The sequence below is a fragment of the Hemitrygon akajei genome, chromosome 12 (assembly GCF_048418815.1).
Source record: "Hemitrygon akajei chromosome 12, sHemAka1.3, whole genome shotgun sequence".
Classification (NCBI taxonomy): domain Eukaryota; kingdom Metazoa; phylum Chordata; class Chondrichthyes; order Myliobatiformes; family Dasyatidae; genus Hemitrygon; species Hemitrygon akajei.
In genome coordinates, this window is record NC_133135.1 from 105841924 (window position 1) to 105860199 (window position 18276).

Sequence of the window (18276 nt, forward strand, 5' to 3'; positions counted from 1 at the left end):
CTCAGGATGAGAAGGTTGCTATGGAGATGAAAATTCCTTTGTATTTAAGAAGCCAAATCTTTTGAGCGCTCAGGGGAGTTTTATACCTGGCCTTCTGGTAATGTGGACAGCCGCGAATCAGAATCACAGTTGTTTATTATCACTGATGGGCTGTATGTCGTATAGTGTGCTGTCCTGTGGCGGCAGTGCAGTGCCAGGCTTTAAGCAATGCTGCTACTGTTCACATGAATTCAATAAGTACTGCAAAAAGGAGCAAAAATAGTGTCCATGGACCGAACGTAGAACACAGAACAGTACAGCACAGGAACAGGCCATTCGGCCCACAAAGCTGTGCTGAACCAGCTAAAAAAGCAAGTCAAAAACTCACAAACATGAATCCCTCCTCCCTACACAAGAGTCCATATCCCTCCATCCTCCTCACATCCAGGCGCCTATCCAAACGTCTCTTAAAAGCCTCTAATGTATTTGCCTCTACCACCACACCAGGCAGCGCATTCCAGGCATCCACCACTCTCTGAGTAAAAAAACTTACCCCTTCTGTGATTTTAAAAAAACTTACTCCTCATACCCCCTTTGAACCTCCTTGTCCCCCCCCCTCCCCACCTTCAATGTACGCCCTCTGGGTATTAGGCAGTTCTACCCTGGGAAACAGATACTCCCTGTCCACTCTATCTATGCCTGTCTGTTTCTGATAGTAGAGGGGAAGAAACTGTTCCTGAAATGTTGAGTGTCTGCCTCCTCCCTGATGGTAGCAATGTGAAGAGGGCATATCTCACTTGGTCACAAAGAGACGTGGAGCCCTCACTCGGGGTATCCCGAGCAGTTTTGGGCCCCTAATCTGAGGAAAGATGTGCTGACATTGGAGAGGGATCAAAGGAAGTCCACAAAAATGAGTTTGGGTTTGAAAGGCCTTTCGTGTGAGGAGCATTTGATGGCTCTGGGCTGGAACTCGCAGGAATTCAGAAGAATGAGAGGTGACCGCATTGAAACCTGGGTTCAATCCCATCGCTGTCTTGTGCTCCCCCTGTGACCATGTGGGCCTCCTGACACGTTGCAAAGACGTACAGATTACTGGGTTAATTGGTCACAAGGGTGTAATTGGGCGGTGCGGGGTCATTACTGTGCTCAGTCCATGAAACAAGTAAATGAACCCCAAAGAATGGCAGCATCATGAGGAATCAGGATGCCCGTGGGGCCACGCCTCAAGGCGCACATCTTCCAGGCTGCACCTGGGGATATTGAAGCGCCAGGTCCCACGGCGTATCTGACAGCGAGGACCCATCTCCCGTGAAGAACCACAGTTTGAGCTGCAGCTGTGGATCACGGACTCAGACAGGACCCCAGCCACCTTTAAAAGAGAGACGTGAGACAGGAGAATAAGATGTATCTCTGATGAATGGGAAGCGTCACCTGGGTCTGCAAAAACCTCCAGCACCATCTTTTAGCTCCTCACTCAGTGTTCCTGGGATCAGAGCCCACTCTCCGGCCAAGGAGAGAAGGACAGTGTGAGATACCACACAGGTAGACAGACAGACACACCCAGACCACAAAGCTGAAGTACATTTATTACCAAAGTACATATGCATCGAACAGACTTGAGATTCATCTCCTTACAGGCAGCCGCCAGACAAAGAAACCCAAAAGAACCCATTAAAAAAAGACAGTCGAGCACCACAATGTGCAGAGTGGAAATAAAAAATACAGAATGTAAACAATAACCACAAGCAAGTAGTGTTCTGAGGTCCACAAAGAGAATCTGAGAACTGTAGTTGAGCACAGAGTGGATAAATGTCGTCCCTCACCTCCCTCCCTCCCTCCCTCCCTCTCCCCCTCCCCCTCTCCCCTCTCCCTCTTTCTCTCTCTCTCTCTCACACACTCTCTCTTCCTCTCTCTCTCACATACACTCTCTCTCTCACACACTCTCACACACACAAGCGCACACGCATAAACACACACCCCCCCCCCCACCCCAAAAGGACAACAGCTACTGACTAAGTCAGAACACAGAGAAGACAAAGGGAATCAGTGTGGAATTCAGGATGGTGCAGATGAACCATTCCCTCTGCACATACATGGCTCACGTAGAGGAAGTTAAGTGCACCAAGTTCCTCGGAGTTTACATCATGGACAACCTCACCTGCTCCCTTAGCATCACCTCCTTGAACAGAAGGCACAGCAGTGCCTGCACTTCCCAAAGAGACTGGGGGCTCTCCTCCCCCACCATCCTAACTGCATTTTAGATGAGCATCATTGAGAGCATCTCCATCCGATCTGGGAGCATCGGGCTGGAAGTCCCTACAAAGGTCTGTGAGAATGGCTGAGAGAGGATCATAGGGGTCTTCCCACTATCCATCAGGGATGGTTTTCAGGAGCGCTGCGTATGCAGAGCCCTTAGTATTATCAATGGGCCCACCCATCCACCCAGCATCCTCTTTGACTTTCTACCATCAGGCAGGAGACTCCGATACATAAAGACAAGAACAGTCAGGATGGGAAACAATTTCCCCCCCCCCCCCGAGACCACTCGGTTTCTGAACTCCCTGCCGCATCGCATTCGAAGTGTCACTGGTTAATTTGCACTCTACCCTACAATATTTAATTTATGTACCGTACTTCACTTTGTTTAATGATGCACAGTTCATTTGTAGATGTAATTCTTGCTTTCCTACATTATTGTGTGTTGTATGTACGTCTGTGCTCTACACCCTGGTCCAGACAAACACTGTTTCATCTGACAGTATACATTTATATAGTTTAATGACAATAAACTTGACTTGACTCGACCTGACACGGGCAAGTTAATGAAGGAATTCAGGAAGAGACCACCCTTCTGCCGCACTTCGGCCCAGATAGTTCCTTGTTTATTTGCACTTAGTATGACTCACAAGAGAGAAATTATAAATGTTTTTTGTTATAATTTATTACTGAATTAAGGAAGCAGAAATTCAGTGAGGAAGATAAAAGCCAGCTGTGACTGACAGCTCTCTCTCTCATTTCCTGATGCATTGTTCTTTATTGATTAATAACCTCTGATTGTTGCGTCGTCTCTTTAAAGAACCGATGGCTTTTGCTGTCAAACGCTTTGATGTAAAACTCAGCAAATGAGCTGCCAAAATGAACTCACTGTTTGATATTGTCTGAGGGGGAAGCTGGATGGGTGGGTGAGGACTTCCTTTCCAGTCCTGAAGAAGGGTCTCGGCCCAAAATGTGGGCTGTTTATTAATTTCAATAAATGCTGCCTGACCTGCTGAGTTCCTCCGGCATTTTGTGTGTATTGCTTTGGACTTCCAGCATCTGCAGAGTTTGTCATGTTTGTGACTTACATTGGTGTTTAGTGCAGCAATGAAGCTCCTCCATCTCTGTCGGTGTTCAGGGCTTCCTTCATCGTGTCAGTAACTTCCTCTCACTATTCACTACTGTCAATCGTGTAAGTCCCAAGTGGAATACCATCACACCCAGATGTAGAAGGATTCTTCATTGCTGTTTCTGTAACAGCAGGGTTGCCCAGTCAGGGTTGTTAGTCCTGAGCTGAACCCCTGAACCTGGAGGTCCAGTGGACCACTCTTAGTCTGGCCTCTACCCTTTGACCTGTTTGGCATGGGTGACCCTGCCAAGAGCCAAAGCATAAAGCCCTGACTCCAGCCAACATAGCTCTCTGGGTCAATGAGGCACATAAACCTCCAATCTCTAAAGCAAGGTTATGGCCCTCTTGGAGGAATGATGCAGGGGTATTGGAAATTTAAAAGGAGACAGGGCATCAACTTTGGAAGGAATTTGTGAGAAAAATAGTTCAGGTACTACCATTGTTCCGGATCTATAAAATCCTGGTTAGATACTTGGAATAAAGTGCTGCAGATCCCTTGCCACCCAACCCAATTACTTTGGCCCTCCAGCCATGGAGCTTCTGTTTGGGCCATTGTATTGCCTCTTGAGTCACCTTCTATAAAACCCTGGCGAGACCACACTTGGAATGTTGTATTCCGTTCTGGTCACCTCATTATATGAAGAATATGGAAGCTTTAGAGAGGGAGCAGAGGAGACTTACCAGGGTGCTGCCTGGACTAGAGAGCGTGGCTTATGAAGAGAGGTTGAGCGAGCTGGGGCTTTTCTCTCTGGAGCGAAGGAGGATGAGAGGTGACTGGATAGAGGTGTACAAGGTGATAAGTCTAAGGGTTCAAAGGTTCATTTCATTGTCAAAGTATGCAGGTACGTTACAACTCGGATATTTGTTTTCTCCAGACTGCCATGAAATATCCACAAAAAAGAAACAAAACTCGCAGGCCCCAGGATCCCTGACCCCTCCCCACAGAACTAAAGCGACAATTCATACCCTGACCACCCTCCCCGTAGAAAAAAGCGACAATTTAATCCCTCACTTGCAGGAAAAAACCCCCAGCAATAATAGCAAGACATTCCCAAAATCCCTCTCCCTCATAAAAACATCAATAACAATCCCCGACCCCCTCATTCACAAAGCGAGCAACCACAGTAGCGTCAAAAATCCCCTCACCCCACCCCCACTGACATACAAAAAATTAATAGTTCACCCACCCGCCAATCGGCCACAAGATGAAAATGCCAAAAAACTGAAGCAAACTAATATAAAGTACGGTCCGATCAAATAAATCTCAGGACATCGAACAGTCCTTCTGTGGCTCAGAACTCACGCCTGGTCCAATGGTGACCTCTGTTTGGTGATCGCTGACCCCCCCCCCCCCCCCCCCCCCATTCACCTTGGTGGCCTCCGTCGGGAGTGATTGCTGACCCCCTCTACACTCACCTCGGCCTCTGTAGGGAGCGATCGCTGACCAGGTCAGAACACTGCCAACCCAGTGGCCTCCGTCGGGAGCGATCGCTGACCCCCTCCCATTCACCTCGGCCTCTGTAGGGAGCGATCGCTGACCAGGTCAGAACACTGCCAACCCAGTGGCCTCCGTCGGGAGCGATCGCTGACCCCCTCCCATTCACCTCGATGCTTCAGTCTTCCTCGCCGCTTCGAGGTGGAGTCATTCGTGACCCTGCGTCTCGCCTCTGGTCTTGTCAGCTCATGTTCTCGGTCCTTTTCGGGCCCTCAGCTCTGACCTCCACAGGGCAGCTCTTCGGACACGGCCGAGCGCTAGACCGTTTGATCGAGATTCAAACCGTACGTCACTGGCTGCGACAGTTTCCGTAACACAAACAAGACAAAATGAGCCAAGCAGAAGGCGTAGAGAAAGTGTAATAATTTTAAAGATTTGCGATCTGAAATACGTCACCTTGGAATTGTTGTTCCCTGGTGCCAACCAGAGGATTGATCGACTGAATAGTCAGAGACTTTTTCCCAGGGCGGGAACAAGGGAGCATAATTTGAAGGTGATTGGAGGAAAGTATAGGGGGGAGGTCAGAGGTGGCTTATTACACGGAGAGTGATGGGTGTGTGGACCATGCTGTCACGGAAAGTGGTGGAGGCTGATACCATAAGATTCAGCAGCAGAATTAGGCCATTTGGCCCATTGACTCTGCTCTGCCATTTCATCGTGGCTGATCCATTTCTCCTCTCAGCCCCAGTCTCCTGCCTTCTCCCTGTATCCCTTCAAGCCCTGTGCAATCAAGAATCTATCAACCTCTGCCTTAAACCCAAAGGCTTGGCCCCCACAGCTGCTTGTGGCAACAAATTCCACAGATTCACCACTGTTAGGCTAAAAAAAAAACAACTTCTCCTCATCTTAATTCAGAAAGGATATCCCTCTATTCTGAGGCTGTGTCCTCTGGCCTTGGACACCCCCACCATAGGAAACACCCTCTCCAGATACACTCTATTGAGGTTTTTCAACATTCAATAGGTTTCAATGAGGTCACCCCTCATTCTTCTGAATTCCAGTGAGCACAGGCCCAGAGCCATCAAACGCTCTTCATATGACAAGCCATTCAATCCTGGAATCATTTTCGTGAAACTCCTTTGAACCCTCTCCAGGGTCAGCACATCCTTTCTAAGATAAGGAGCCCAGAACTGCTCACGATACAACAAGGGAGGCCCCACCAGTGCTTCGTAAAAGCATTGGTGAGGTCTTTACATTAAGGACCTTTACGAAACTCTAGACAGGCACGTGGGTGATAGAACAATGGAGAGCTATGTAGGAGGGAAGGGTTATTGATCTTAGAGTAGATCTAGGTAAGTTAAAATGTCACCAGAATGTGGGTTGAAGGGCAAAAACTGTGCTGTACTGTTCTACGTTCTAAATGAGTTTCAACACAATAGATGCTAACAACACCTTCTCTCTTTTGTTTTCTCCCTGGCTGTCTCTCTCCAACTCTTCCAGGATCTTCACTGAAGGTAAGAACTCACCATAATGATGGGAATTCATTAGAGAAAACGCTCCCCGTGCAGATACCAGTCTGAGAAGATTGACAGGGGTGCGACCGGGGCTGGAGGGCTTGAGTTATAAGGAGAGGCTGGGTATCCTGGGAATGTTCTCCCTGCAGCGAAGAAGGTCCAGGGGTAGATGAGCTTTATTTGTCAGATACAACAAAATGCGCCATTTGCATTAAGTCAAATCAACCAAGAGGACATGAGTTGAGAGTTAAGGGGCAAAAGTTTAAGGGTAACACGAGGGGGAACTTCTTTACTCCGAGAGTGGTAGCTGTGTGTGGGTCGAGCTTCCAGTAGAAGTGGTAGAGGCAGGTTCGGTATTGTCATTTAAAGTAAAATTGGATAGGTACATGGACAGGAAAGGAATGGAGGGTTATGGGCTGAGAGCAGGTCAGTGGGACTAGGTGAGAGTAAGCGTTCGGCACGGACTAGAAGGGCCGAGATGGCCTGTTTCCGTGCTGTAATTGTTATATGCATGTCCTGCATGCTGGCATCCTGATGTGCTCTGCACTCCCCCTCAGTAACGAGCACAACGCGCTGAGGATAACCACTTCCACCTTTATCCCAGTACACAGGCAGCGAGGACGACCTGCTGTCCAACATGGAGACCCTGAGCTTACTGGGCAGTGTGAGCACGCTGGCATCGAGTGTGCTGGAGCTGGAAGCTGAGACCGTGGAGACGGGCTCACTGGAGACACCCAGCCCCGGGGACTTGGCAGAGCCTGCAGGCCAGAGCGAGGAGAAAGAGCTGCAAGATCCCGATCAGTATGACGAGCCGGAATTCTGTGGTATTGGAAGTATCGACCTGGAGATGGAACAGGTAACTTCAGAGCTCAAAGACATTGATTATTAAAGTATGAAAATGTTATACAACCCTGAGATTCACCTTCTTACAGGCAGCCACGAAACCCAAAAGAACAAATTTTTAAAAAAACATCATACACTCAATATGCAGAGAGACAGAAAATAGAACCAACAGATCATGCAAATAAACCAGAGAAAGTCTGCGGATGCTGGAAGTCCAAGCAACACATACAAAATGCTGGAGGAACTCGGCAGGCCAGGCAACATAACCAGACCAGATCCGATGAAGGGTCTCGGCCCGAAACGTCGACTCCGCGCTTTCCCGTAGGTGCTGCCTGGCCTGCTGAGTTCCTCCCGCACCCTGTGTGTCGTGCAAGTAAATGCAAGCAAATGAAGTTGGGAAATGAATTCCACAGAGAGTCCTTCCTGCGACCCTTAGTTCAGTGCAGAGTGGAGCAGCAAACTGAACCAGCTTGTCCCTCGCCTCGTGCCCCAACGAGCTGACCTTCTCAATTCGACCCAGTGCTTAAATCGTCGTCCACGCATCGAGTTCAGTGGCTCCGATGTGCTCTGGGGCCTGGACCCCGCCACCACGATTCAGCCTGCACCCGACCTTTCTGATTTGGCCTGGTGCTTAAATTGACCGAACCTCGGGTCTTCCTCGTTCTCGGCGATGGGCCTTGGTTCTGCCACATCAAATTGCCTCCAAGACCAAAGGGAATTTATAGAATATCGCTTGTGGTGATCGTTTGCCAGAAAAAGAGCGATTAGCGAAGTACTGAGTTGCACTCCTTGTTTTTTTCGGCTGTCAGCCAGAGGTCGCTGGGGTCCTCCAACGTCAACTTAAACCGGAACTTGAATCATCGCTCAGTGCTTCCTGCTGCCTTTGTCTAGCACGGGCTTTGAGTGTCCGTCCACACACGGTGGTAGTCAGATCCAATCGTGATAAACACGAGAGTTTCCGCAGATAAGAGCAAGGATGTGGTGCTGAGGCGCTGGTGAGGCCTCACTTGTATTGAGAGCAGTTTTAGAAAGGATGTGCTGGCGTTGGAGAGGGTTCAGAGGAGGTTCACGAGAATGATTCTGGGAATGAAAGGGTTGCCATATGAGGAGCGATTGAAATCTCAGTGCCTGTACTCACTGGAATTCCGAAGGATGAGGGGGGATTTCATTGAAAGTTATCAAACATTGAAAGGCCTCGAAAGAGTGGATGTGAAGAGGATGTTTCCTTTGGTGGGGAAGTCTGGGACCAGAGGGTGCAGCTCAGAATAAAGGGACATCCATTTAGAACAGAGATGAGGAGGATTTTTTTTAAGCTGGAGGGAGGTGAATCTCTGGAAGTTGTTGCCTCAGTCGGCTGTAAACGTCAGGCCGCCGGGTGTATTTAAGGCAGAGGTTGATAGACTATTGATTAGTCAGGGTGTGAAAGATTATGGGGAAAGAGCAAGAGAATAGAGTTGAGAGGGAAATGGATCAGCCACGATGAAATGGTGGAGCAGTCTCGATGGGCCAAATGGCCTAATTATGCTCCCATATCATATGGTCTTGTGCTTGAAATCCAGAGAAACACACGCAAAACACTGGTGAAACTCAGCAGGTCAGAGCCAATAAGTGCCTGTAAGGAGTTTTGTACGTCCTGTCCACACACCCCCCACACCCCGCTCCGTGACTGTGTGGGTTTCCTCTGGGTGCTCTGGTTTCCTCCCACAGTCCAAAGACGGACCTGTTGGTAGGTTAATTGGTCATTGTAAATAATATAACCATATAACAATTACAGCACGGAAACAGGCCATCTTGGCCCTTCTAGTCCGTGCCGAATGCTTACTCTCACCTAGTCCCACTGACCTGCACTCAGCCCATAACCCTCCATTCCTTTCCTGTCCATATACCTATCCAATTTTACTTTAAATGACAAAATCAAACCTGCCTCTACCACTTCTACTGGAAGCTCGTTCCACACAGCTACCACTCTCTGAGTAAAGAAGTTCCCCCTCGTGTTACCCCTAAACTTTTGCCCCTTAACTCTCAACTCATGTCCTCTTGTTTGAATCTCCCCTACTCTCAATGGAAAAAGCCTATCCACATCAACTCTATCTATCTCCCTCATAATTTTAAATACCTCTATCAAGTCCCCCCCAAACTTCTACGCTCCAAAGAATAAAGACCTAACTTGTTCAACCTTTCTCTGTAACTTAGGTGCTGAAACCCAGGTAACATTCTAGTAAATCTTCTCTGTACTCTCTCTATTTTGTTGATATCTTTCCTATAATTCAGTGACCAGAACTGTACACAATACTCCAAATCTGGCCTCACCAATGCCTTGTACAATTTTAACATTACATCCCAACTCCTATACTCAATGCTTTGATTTATAAAGGCCAGCATACCAAAAGCTTTCTTCACCACCCTATCACCATGAGATTCCAGCTTCAGGGAAATATGCACCATTATTCCTAGATCACTCTGTTTTACTGCATTCCTCAATGCCCTACCATTTACCATATATGTCATATTTTGATTGGTCCTACCAAAATGTAGCACCTCACACTTATCAGCATTAAACTCCATCTGCCATCGTTCAGCCCACTTTTCTAACTGGCCTAAATCTCTCTGCAAGCTTTGAAAACCTACTTCATTGTCCACAACACCACCTACCTTAGTATCATCTGCATACTTACTAATCCAATTTACCACCCCATCATCCAGATCATTAATGTATATGACAAACAACACTGGACCCAGTAGAGATCCCTGAGGCACACCACTAGTCACCGGCCTCCAACCTGACAAACAGTTATCCACCACTGCTCTCTGGCATCTCCCATCCAGCCACTGTTGAATCCATTTTACTACTTCAATATTAATACCTAACGATTGAACCTTCCTAACTAACCTTCCGTGTGGAAACTTGTCAAATCCTTACTGAAGTCCATATAGACAACATCCACTGCTTTACCCTCATGAACTTTCCTAGTAACCTCTTCAAAAAATTCAATAAGATTTGTCAAACATGACCTTCCACGCACAAATCCATGTTGACTGTTCCTAATCAGACCCTGTCTATCCAGATAATTATATATACCATCTCTAAGAATACTTCCCATAATACTTTTCCATAATCCTGTGATTAGGGTAGGATTAAGTAGGGAGATTGCTGGCAGTGTGGCTCGAATGGCTAGAAGGGTCGATTTTGCACTGTATCTCAATCAATAGATATAGCTAGCAAGCTTTGTGGGTTTCTCTCTCAACTCTTGAGTGGGAAGTCTATCCTAGCACTCAGAGTAAGGCTCCAGACTGATGCTCAAGTGTCAGACCTTGAAGGCAGATAACTTTCTATGAACAAATTGCTTATTTGTTGATTGTGGAGAGCTTTGGGGCCTCCTGAAAGGAATGTGAAATGTTATATACAAATACAGGCCTTTCCTCCTCCCTGTTTTTATATAGTTGCCATTGATTATATTAGATTATGTTCATTTCCTTTGTCACCTGTACATCGAAACAAACAGTAAAATACTTCGTTTTACATCAGTCTGAGGATTGGGCTGGGGCAGCCCACGAGTGTTACCAACGTAACTGCCCACAGCTCACAGACTCTAACCCGTACGTCTTTGGACTGTGGGAGGAGGCCGGAGGAAACCCACGTGGTCACAGGGAGAACGTGCAAACTCCTTACAGACAGCGTTAGGAGTTTTCATAAACACGAGAACCTGCAGACGCTGGAAATCCACACAAGGTGCTGGAGAAATGTGCTGGCCAGTAGGCTATTGGGACCTGCTGAGTTCCTCCAGCACTTTGTGTCTGATGCTCTGGGATTTAAAGAGGTCAGAGGTCAGGGTGGGGAACAGAAGAAGAGTGAAGCGGGGGGGGGGGGGGGGGCGGGTGAGTTAGCAGAAGGAGAAATCGATGTTCGTGCCTTCGGGTTGGAGGGTTCCTCCTCTTGTGCCCTCGGCTCCCAGTGGAGCATAGGTCATCGATGATTGTCCAAAGTGAGTGGTATGGCAGGAGTTCATCGTTGTTTCTGCAGTCTATTGTTTCCACTGTAGAGGGGACTGGCCTGCACAGCTTCACCGGAGCCCTGTCAGGCCGGCCTTACCCATTCCCACCTCTCTCTCACTATTGGGCTTTGAGAGGCAGGCTGGAAGCTGCCGAGATGGAATATGAGGTGTTGCTCCTCCATCCTGAGAGCGGCCTCATCATGGGATGAGGGGAGGCCAAGGTCAGACCTGTTGGAACGGGAATGAGGATAGGAGCTAAAACGGTGGGAATTTTTGATTGCCGGCACTGCAGAGTATGACAGTAACCATTGCGGTACCGCGCTGTCCATTATTTATGGAGATGTGGGCAATCTGAAAATGGCGAAATCAACTCACCTTTCCATTCCCCTTCCCAATACAGATATTTGCCGGGATGGAGTATCTGCAGAAGAAGGTTCCAGAGGACCTGCACGCGATTGTGGAGGAGACTCCGATCTTGTGTCGACCTCGGGCTGTGCCTGACGAACCCCCGGATGCCTTTGAAGATACGGAAGTCAAACACTCTCCACTGGTGGATGCTTCCTGTGCTAAGCAGACTGAGGAAAGCGGGCCTTGCACCTTTGAATCTTCTGAAGACACTGATCTCCACGAAGGGAAGAGGATCCCCTCGCTGCAGAATCTACTGGATCTGGGAGGGACAGATCAGGAAGACCACAGTAGCCAGGTTCTGGAGGGTGAAGGTACTTGCGCTAGTGATGGAGATGGAAACAGGGGTGCTGGTGGTAACATCCAATATTTGTACCCCAGCACCAAAGATAACGGTAGTGAGGAGAGGGAGGACTGTGCCGCCAGCAGGCAGGGGAGTGGCCGTCAGGTTGTGGTGAATTTGGAGGACGGTGCTGCGGAGAAGGCATTACCACCAGAGAGTGCTCCGAGCTCCAGTCCTGCTGATGTACCAGAGAACAAGGTGAGCGGGAGGGAGTCCTCTCGGGTGGAGGACGACCGGCTGTTAATCGAGAAGATCAAGAACTATTACGAGGCAGCGGAAACGTCCAGTGACCAGCATCTCATCCAGCGCCGGGAGAGCATCTCCTTTATCCCCACTGGGGTGGTGAGGGATTCTGTCCTGCGCTTCAACTACAAGGTGGCACACGAGCGGATAGAGGAACTCCACGACGACAAAGCGGGCGCCAGGGACAACCCCCTTCGGCCCGGTGACTCAGGACCCAACCAGGGTATGGAACAGCCGCAAGGAAGTGGGGAGACTTGCTCGCCCTTGGCCTCACGGCAGGAGGGAGGCCAGGGCCCCCACCCGGGCCCAGCGCCCGTCAACGGCCATGGCAACTCTGCTGACGGCGAGTCGGAGCCCGAGTTCAGGTCCTGCGCAGAGATCATCATGGTGTGGCGGGAGATGGAAAGGGCCGCTCGCTTCTGGGGCCACTGCCCGCAGGGGAGCAGGGCTGCCAGGGTCTCCCCCCGGCTGTCGGAGGCTAGCCCCGGTGAGCCGCTCCTCATCCTCGAGGACTCAGACCTGGAATCGAGGGCGGATACCCACAGCGACCCGCCAAGCAGCCCCGGGGAGGAGCAGCACCCGAGGGGCACCGAGGACCCCGGCCCCTGCTGCTTTGGTGAAGGCGCTGACCGATGCCTCCTCCAGAACTCTGAGAAGATCATGACCAAAGTTCAACTGCTGGCAAAAATGTACAGCCAGCGGATCAGCCGGAAGAAGGCCCTGCTACAGCGGCGTGTCTGGGAGCTAGATCCTGAGGCCAGACCGGGGCACAAGCTGCGCAGGAGAAGGCCAGCGCCGGACCTGTCCCGGGCCCAGGAGTGCCAGCAGGAGCACCAGTACGGTAGGTAAAGATCCTCCGGTCATCACCCCTTCCTCCCTGTGCAACACCGCTCTGGGGAAACCCGCACAAACAAGAGATTCTGTAGGTGCTGATGAAGGGTCTCGGCTCAAACCGTTGACTGTTCATTCCTCTCCATAGATGCTACCTGACCTGCTGAATTCCTCCAGTATAACACACACGTACATGCTGGAGGAACTCAGCAAGTCAGGCAGCTTCTATGGAGAGGAATGAACAGTCGACGTTTCAGGCCGAGACCCTTCATCGGAATTGGAAAGAAAAGGCGGGAGGAAGTCAGAATGAGACTTTACTACTGCTGTGGTACTCCTACGACCAGGTCAAAGTAAATTTATGTTCAAGGTACATATCTGTCACATACACGACCCTTTGCAGACGTTCACAAAAAAAACAGACAAAATAATAATAATAATAATAATAGAAAAGTAAGCAATAAATAACAAGAGTTCTTGAAAGTGAGCCCATTGGTTGTGGAACATTTCAGTGATGGTGTGAGTGAAATTGAGGGAAGTTATCTCCTCTGGTTCAGGAGCCTGATGGTTGTGGGGTAATAACTGTTCCTGAACCTGGTGGTGTGGGACCTGAGGCTCATTGTGGTGAGTGAAGTTACCCACACCTGTTCAGGAGCCTGATGGTTGTGGGGTAATAACTGTTCCTGAACCTGGTGGTGTGGGACCTGAGGCTCATTGTGGTGAGTGAAGTTATCCACACTGGTTCAGGAGCCTGATGGTTGTGGGGTAATAACTGTTCCTGAACCTGGTGGTGTGGGTCCTGAGGCTCCTGTACCACCTCCCTGATGGTAGCAATGAGAAGAGGGCATGACCTGGGTGATGGGGGCCCTTAATGATGGATGGTACCTCTTATGAGGCTTTGCCTTTTGACGATGTCCTGACTTGTGCCCATGATAGAACTGACTGAGTTCACAACTCTGCAGGACTTTCCAGTCCTGTGCAGCCCACCACCCCCCCCCAACGGTGATGCAGCCAGTCAGAATGCTCTCCGTGGTACATCTGTAGAAATTTGCGAGTGACTTTGGGTGACAGCATTCTTTCTTTGTAATGAATATGTTGGACCTAGGATAGATCTTCAGAAAAATTAACATCCAGGAACTTGAAACTGCTCACCCTTTCCACAGCCGGCCCCTCAAGGAGGGCTGGTGTGTGTCCCCTCGATTTCCCCTTTCCTGAAGTCCACAATCAGTTCCTTGGTCTTACTGACGTTGAGTGCAAGGTCGCTGTTGCGACACCACTCGCAACATACCAGCTGGTATATCTCGCGGGTGCGGAGTCACGTAAGGCATTTGACAGAGATCCCCGTTGCTGGCTCATCTCGAAAGTCACGCCAACTCCACAGTTTTGAGGGCATTCAGCTCCAAGTTTTTTGTGATTGTACCAGGACACAAAGTGATTTATGCCCTGGTGGTACTTGGACTGTGTGCCATGCACCGGTGTGGTTATTTTAATTCGTTGAATAGTTTGCGCACTTTGTATAGTCTGTGCTAAGTTAATGCTCAAGTTCAAGTTTATTGTCAACCGACCATATACACGTATACAGCTAAACGAAACACATTCCTCCGGGACCAAGGTGCAAACACAGAACATGTATCACACACAGCACAAAGCACATTAAAATAATCAGCTGGCTGGTGGTGTAGTGACGCAGCACCCGGGTTCCTATCCGGCCGGCTCCTTGCACGCCTTCCATCCGCGCTGGATTTGGCGTCGAGCTAGCAACTCGGCCTCGTAAAAACAAGCGACAAATGCTAAAGAAACGGCAAGGTTGCCACCCGATGTGCCACAAGGAACAACAACATAGAATAATATTAACACAGTCATTCTGACGAGGCCACCCTCGATGTAGGAGCAACAGCTTGTATTCCGTCTGGGCCACCCCCAGTCTGATGAAAAAAAATCCACTCCCCTCCCTCTCCTTTTATTCCCATTCTGGCCTCTTCTCTTCTCAGCTGCCTATCACCTCCTCCTTTCCTTTCCTTTCTCCTTTTGTCCACAGTTGTCTCCTATCAGATTCTTTCTTCTCCAGCCCTTGACCTTTCCCACTCACTTGGCTTCACCCATCACCTTCCAGCTAACCCCCCTCCACCTCACCCTACCTTTTTAATCAGGCGTCTTTCCCCTTCCATCTCAGTCCCAAAGAAGGGTCTCGGCCCGAAACGTCCACTCCCTATTCGTTTCCGTAGGTGCTGCCTGACCTGCTGAGTTCTTCCAGCATTTCGTGTGTGCATTGCTCTGGATTTCCAGACTTCCCGGTGTTTAAGATTGTCCTGTGTTTGCCCTCCTCTTGCAATGTGGTGTCACTGAACATTAAATTTAATGGTGCTTCATGTTGGTATGCTCTGACTGTATACTTGAACTTAACACAGGTACTCCCTCTCTGTCTCGCAGATTCAGTTCGGAGTTTGGAGCCACCCGCTGCGTTCGGACACCTGATCATTCGGGAACCCGTCCCTGTCCTGTTCGCCCAGGAGAACAGCGTCCGACCCGCTGCCCTCAGGGTCCGTCCTTCGGTGTCCAGCCTGTGGAAGCACCCCTCTGACTCGCCGGCCGATCCAGCGTCTGGACGCACCTCCCCACGGAGCCCCGTGCCCTCGGGCTCCCCGCAGCCGGTCGAGGGTGCGCACAGTCCGGGCATTTGCACGGAACGCTTGCCGGAGTTTCACGCTACCCACCCAAACCTATCAAACACCATGGCTCCCCAGCACCCGGACGCCCGAAGCGAAGCCCCCACAGCCGCTGTTGCTTCAACTCAACCCAGGGCGCCGTTGCCCACGTCGCCTCCAGCCCCCAGACTTGCCTCTCCCTGTGCAGGCGAGGGGAGGCTCGGGGGGCCTGGTCCCGCAGAGGAACCAGCGCCCAGGCCCTGCACCGCCTCCGAATTGTGCTGCCCCCTGCCCAGCTGGGTGAGTCTCCGGGGCCGTTCTCCCTCGCCCTCCGCTGTCAAACAGCTGGAGCAGTGGATGTGGCAGCCCAGATTCACCCACACCACTCAGCCTTGCCCGTCGTCGGGCACGCAGGCCCGCACCCCCTCTCCATCCCGGCCTTGGGAGAGCCGTGACCCGGAGGGCGATCCCCGAATATGCCCGAGCCCCGGCGCAGAGGAACCACCGCCCTGCGCCTCCCTCCGGCTTCGGTCCCCTTCCCCGTTCCGGAGCCCGAACCGGGCAGAGCCCCCCCAACCCTCCGCCTGCCAGCGGCCCGTTTCCCTCCAGTTGTGCCCCAGCCCGCCGGGCAAGAGCGAGCCAGCGCCCGTGGGCTTTAGACCCCACTCCCGAAGGGGCAGAGCCCGGCCTGAGAGCGGGGCGGCACGGCCCTCTCTCACGGGCTCCAGCTCAGGGGCCCGGTTGCGCCGTCCCTCAGAATCGGGTGTGGGGGGCAACCCCTCGCCCGGCGGGAGTCCAGTGCGGTGCCCGCAGGTCAGTCCGTTCCACCTGAACTCCGACCCAGATGGGACCCGGATTGCCCCGGGCCCCGGCGATCACAGCCCCGGGCTGCGGCCTCCAGGTACGCCTGCCGGGCTCCGCTCCTCCGTCTCGGCACCCGCCTCTCCGTGCCCAAGTGCCATGTCACCGCGCAGTGGCAGACGGGCCACCGAGACAGCGGATTCTGAGGCGGTGGCCCCTCTGCCCCTGCCTGGCCTGTGCTTGGCCCCCTCTGCCCCCGCCTCTCCGTCCAGCCCCCCTCCCGAGGAGCTGGAGCCCGCCGGCCGGTCTGGCAGCGGGACCCCGGAGCCCGGGGAGGCAGAGAAGGCGCGGCGCCTTGCGGGCGGCGGTCGCACCAGCTACTCGACCACGCTCAGCCTGCAGATCGGCGGCGGAGGCAGACCGGCCACCATTAGCCGAGCGCAGGTCAGCCTGACCCAAACGTTCCTCCCCGCTGCCACGGCCCGCAGCCCACGCAGGGTCACCGGGGCCAGCGGCAGCAACCCACCCTCAACGTGAGCCCGGAGACCACTGCACCCCATCGCGCCCTTCCAGCCTCAGGCTCCGCTCAGCGCACCGGGCATCCCCTTCCCCAGCCGGAGCAGCCCTCGGGTTAGACGCTGCCCCTCTCCGCCACCCCGCTCTTCCGGCTGAGGCCGCAGAACAGTACCAGAAGGCAGTGGCCGCGCGGGCGGCGGGCTGAACGACCGCGCCCTGTGCCACCTTGAGGCGTTGCTAGCGAGCAGGGTGTCCAGGCGGAGGGGGGAGCAGGTGGGAGTCTGTACCCTGGACCCAATCTCAACCCGGTAACCCCGCTGTCCGGGGCTTGGGGCAGGGGGCCGAGATCTGAGGGTCACTGCACTGGCCAGGCAAACTGGAGTCACTCCTCACTTTCCCCTTCCCCTCCATTCCTCCTTACCATCTTTCTCTGCCCCTCCTCCTTGCCCCCACCTTCCCTTCTCCTCCTTGCTCTTCTCGCCTCTCTCCCTTCCCCCTCTCCCCACCCCTCCTCTTCCCCCTCTACGTCCCTCCCACTCCTCTCCCGTTCCCTTCCTCACCCCCTCCAGTGAACTGTATCTAACTGCTTGACCCCCCCCCCCCATTGTCCCGAGTGGACTCCAGCACCCGTGGGGGAGTGCCTGCCCAAAGCGTGGTCATCTGTCCAGCTCGCAGCGGTGGGGAGAGGGGGGGAGGTCAATGGAAGTACTTTCTGCTGGCGGTGTGACCCCGTTACCGGGTGCCGGTGGGCTTCTGACCAGCACCTGCCCTTTCGCTGCCCCAAGGACCTGCAGAACGAAGTGTGTGGGGGTGCGCCGGACCCCGGGGGAAGCGTTTCTCTTCATCACCTGCACAGCACACCGCGAAGGCCAACGAGAAGCTTCACACTGCACCGGGGAGAGTTATAGCTACGAGAGTCCTGGTTTCTATATTTTTGTGAAATGCAACACGCCGCCTGTGGTATCAATTATTATTTGTCGTGAACATTCAAAGAGACGGGATCAGACTTTTGTAAATATCACAGTTGGATAACATCTAACTACATCGCTGCCCTGACATGGATTGTGATAATCTCTCCTTTCCAATTTTTATGAAACTTTTTTGAAAATAAAGAAAGCCCTATTCTAATCACACTGGCAAACTTCCCTGCACTGAGCTAAAAGTCCGTAACTCTATTTCAGTCAGGAATTTTCAACCTTTTGCACTCAAACTGCTTTGCAACTGAATGAGATCCTTTTATAAAACAGTCTCTGCCCCAAGGGTTCCCAACCGTTTTAATGCCACGAACCCCAGGCTGGGAACCCTTGCTCTGCCCTAAGTTTTGCACAGAACACTCCCACAAACAGC

General features: G+C 51.7%; 1 protein-coding gene across 1 annotated transcript in view; it reads left to right on the forward strand.

Annotated features, from left to right (window-relative positions):
* The window catches only part of plekhg2 (pleckstrin homology domain containing, family G (with RhoGef domain) member 2), a 230010-nt gene extending 211953 nt beyond the window's left edge, over positions 1-18057 (forward strand). The window contains exons 16-19 of the mRNA XM_073063781.1: positions 6300-6313; positions 6918-7169; positions 11549-12980; positions 15398-18057. Of these exons, the coding sequence (XP_072919882.1) occupies positions 6300-6313; positions 6918-7169; positions 11549-12980; positions 15398-16950 (3251 nt within the window). The 3' untranslated portion in view covers positions 16951-18057. The remainder of the gene's footprint in view (positions 1-6299; positions 6314-6917; positions 7170-11548; positions 12981-15397) is intronic.
* Positions 18058-18276: the final 219 nt, after the last annotated feature.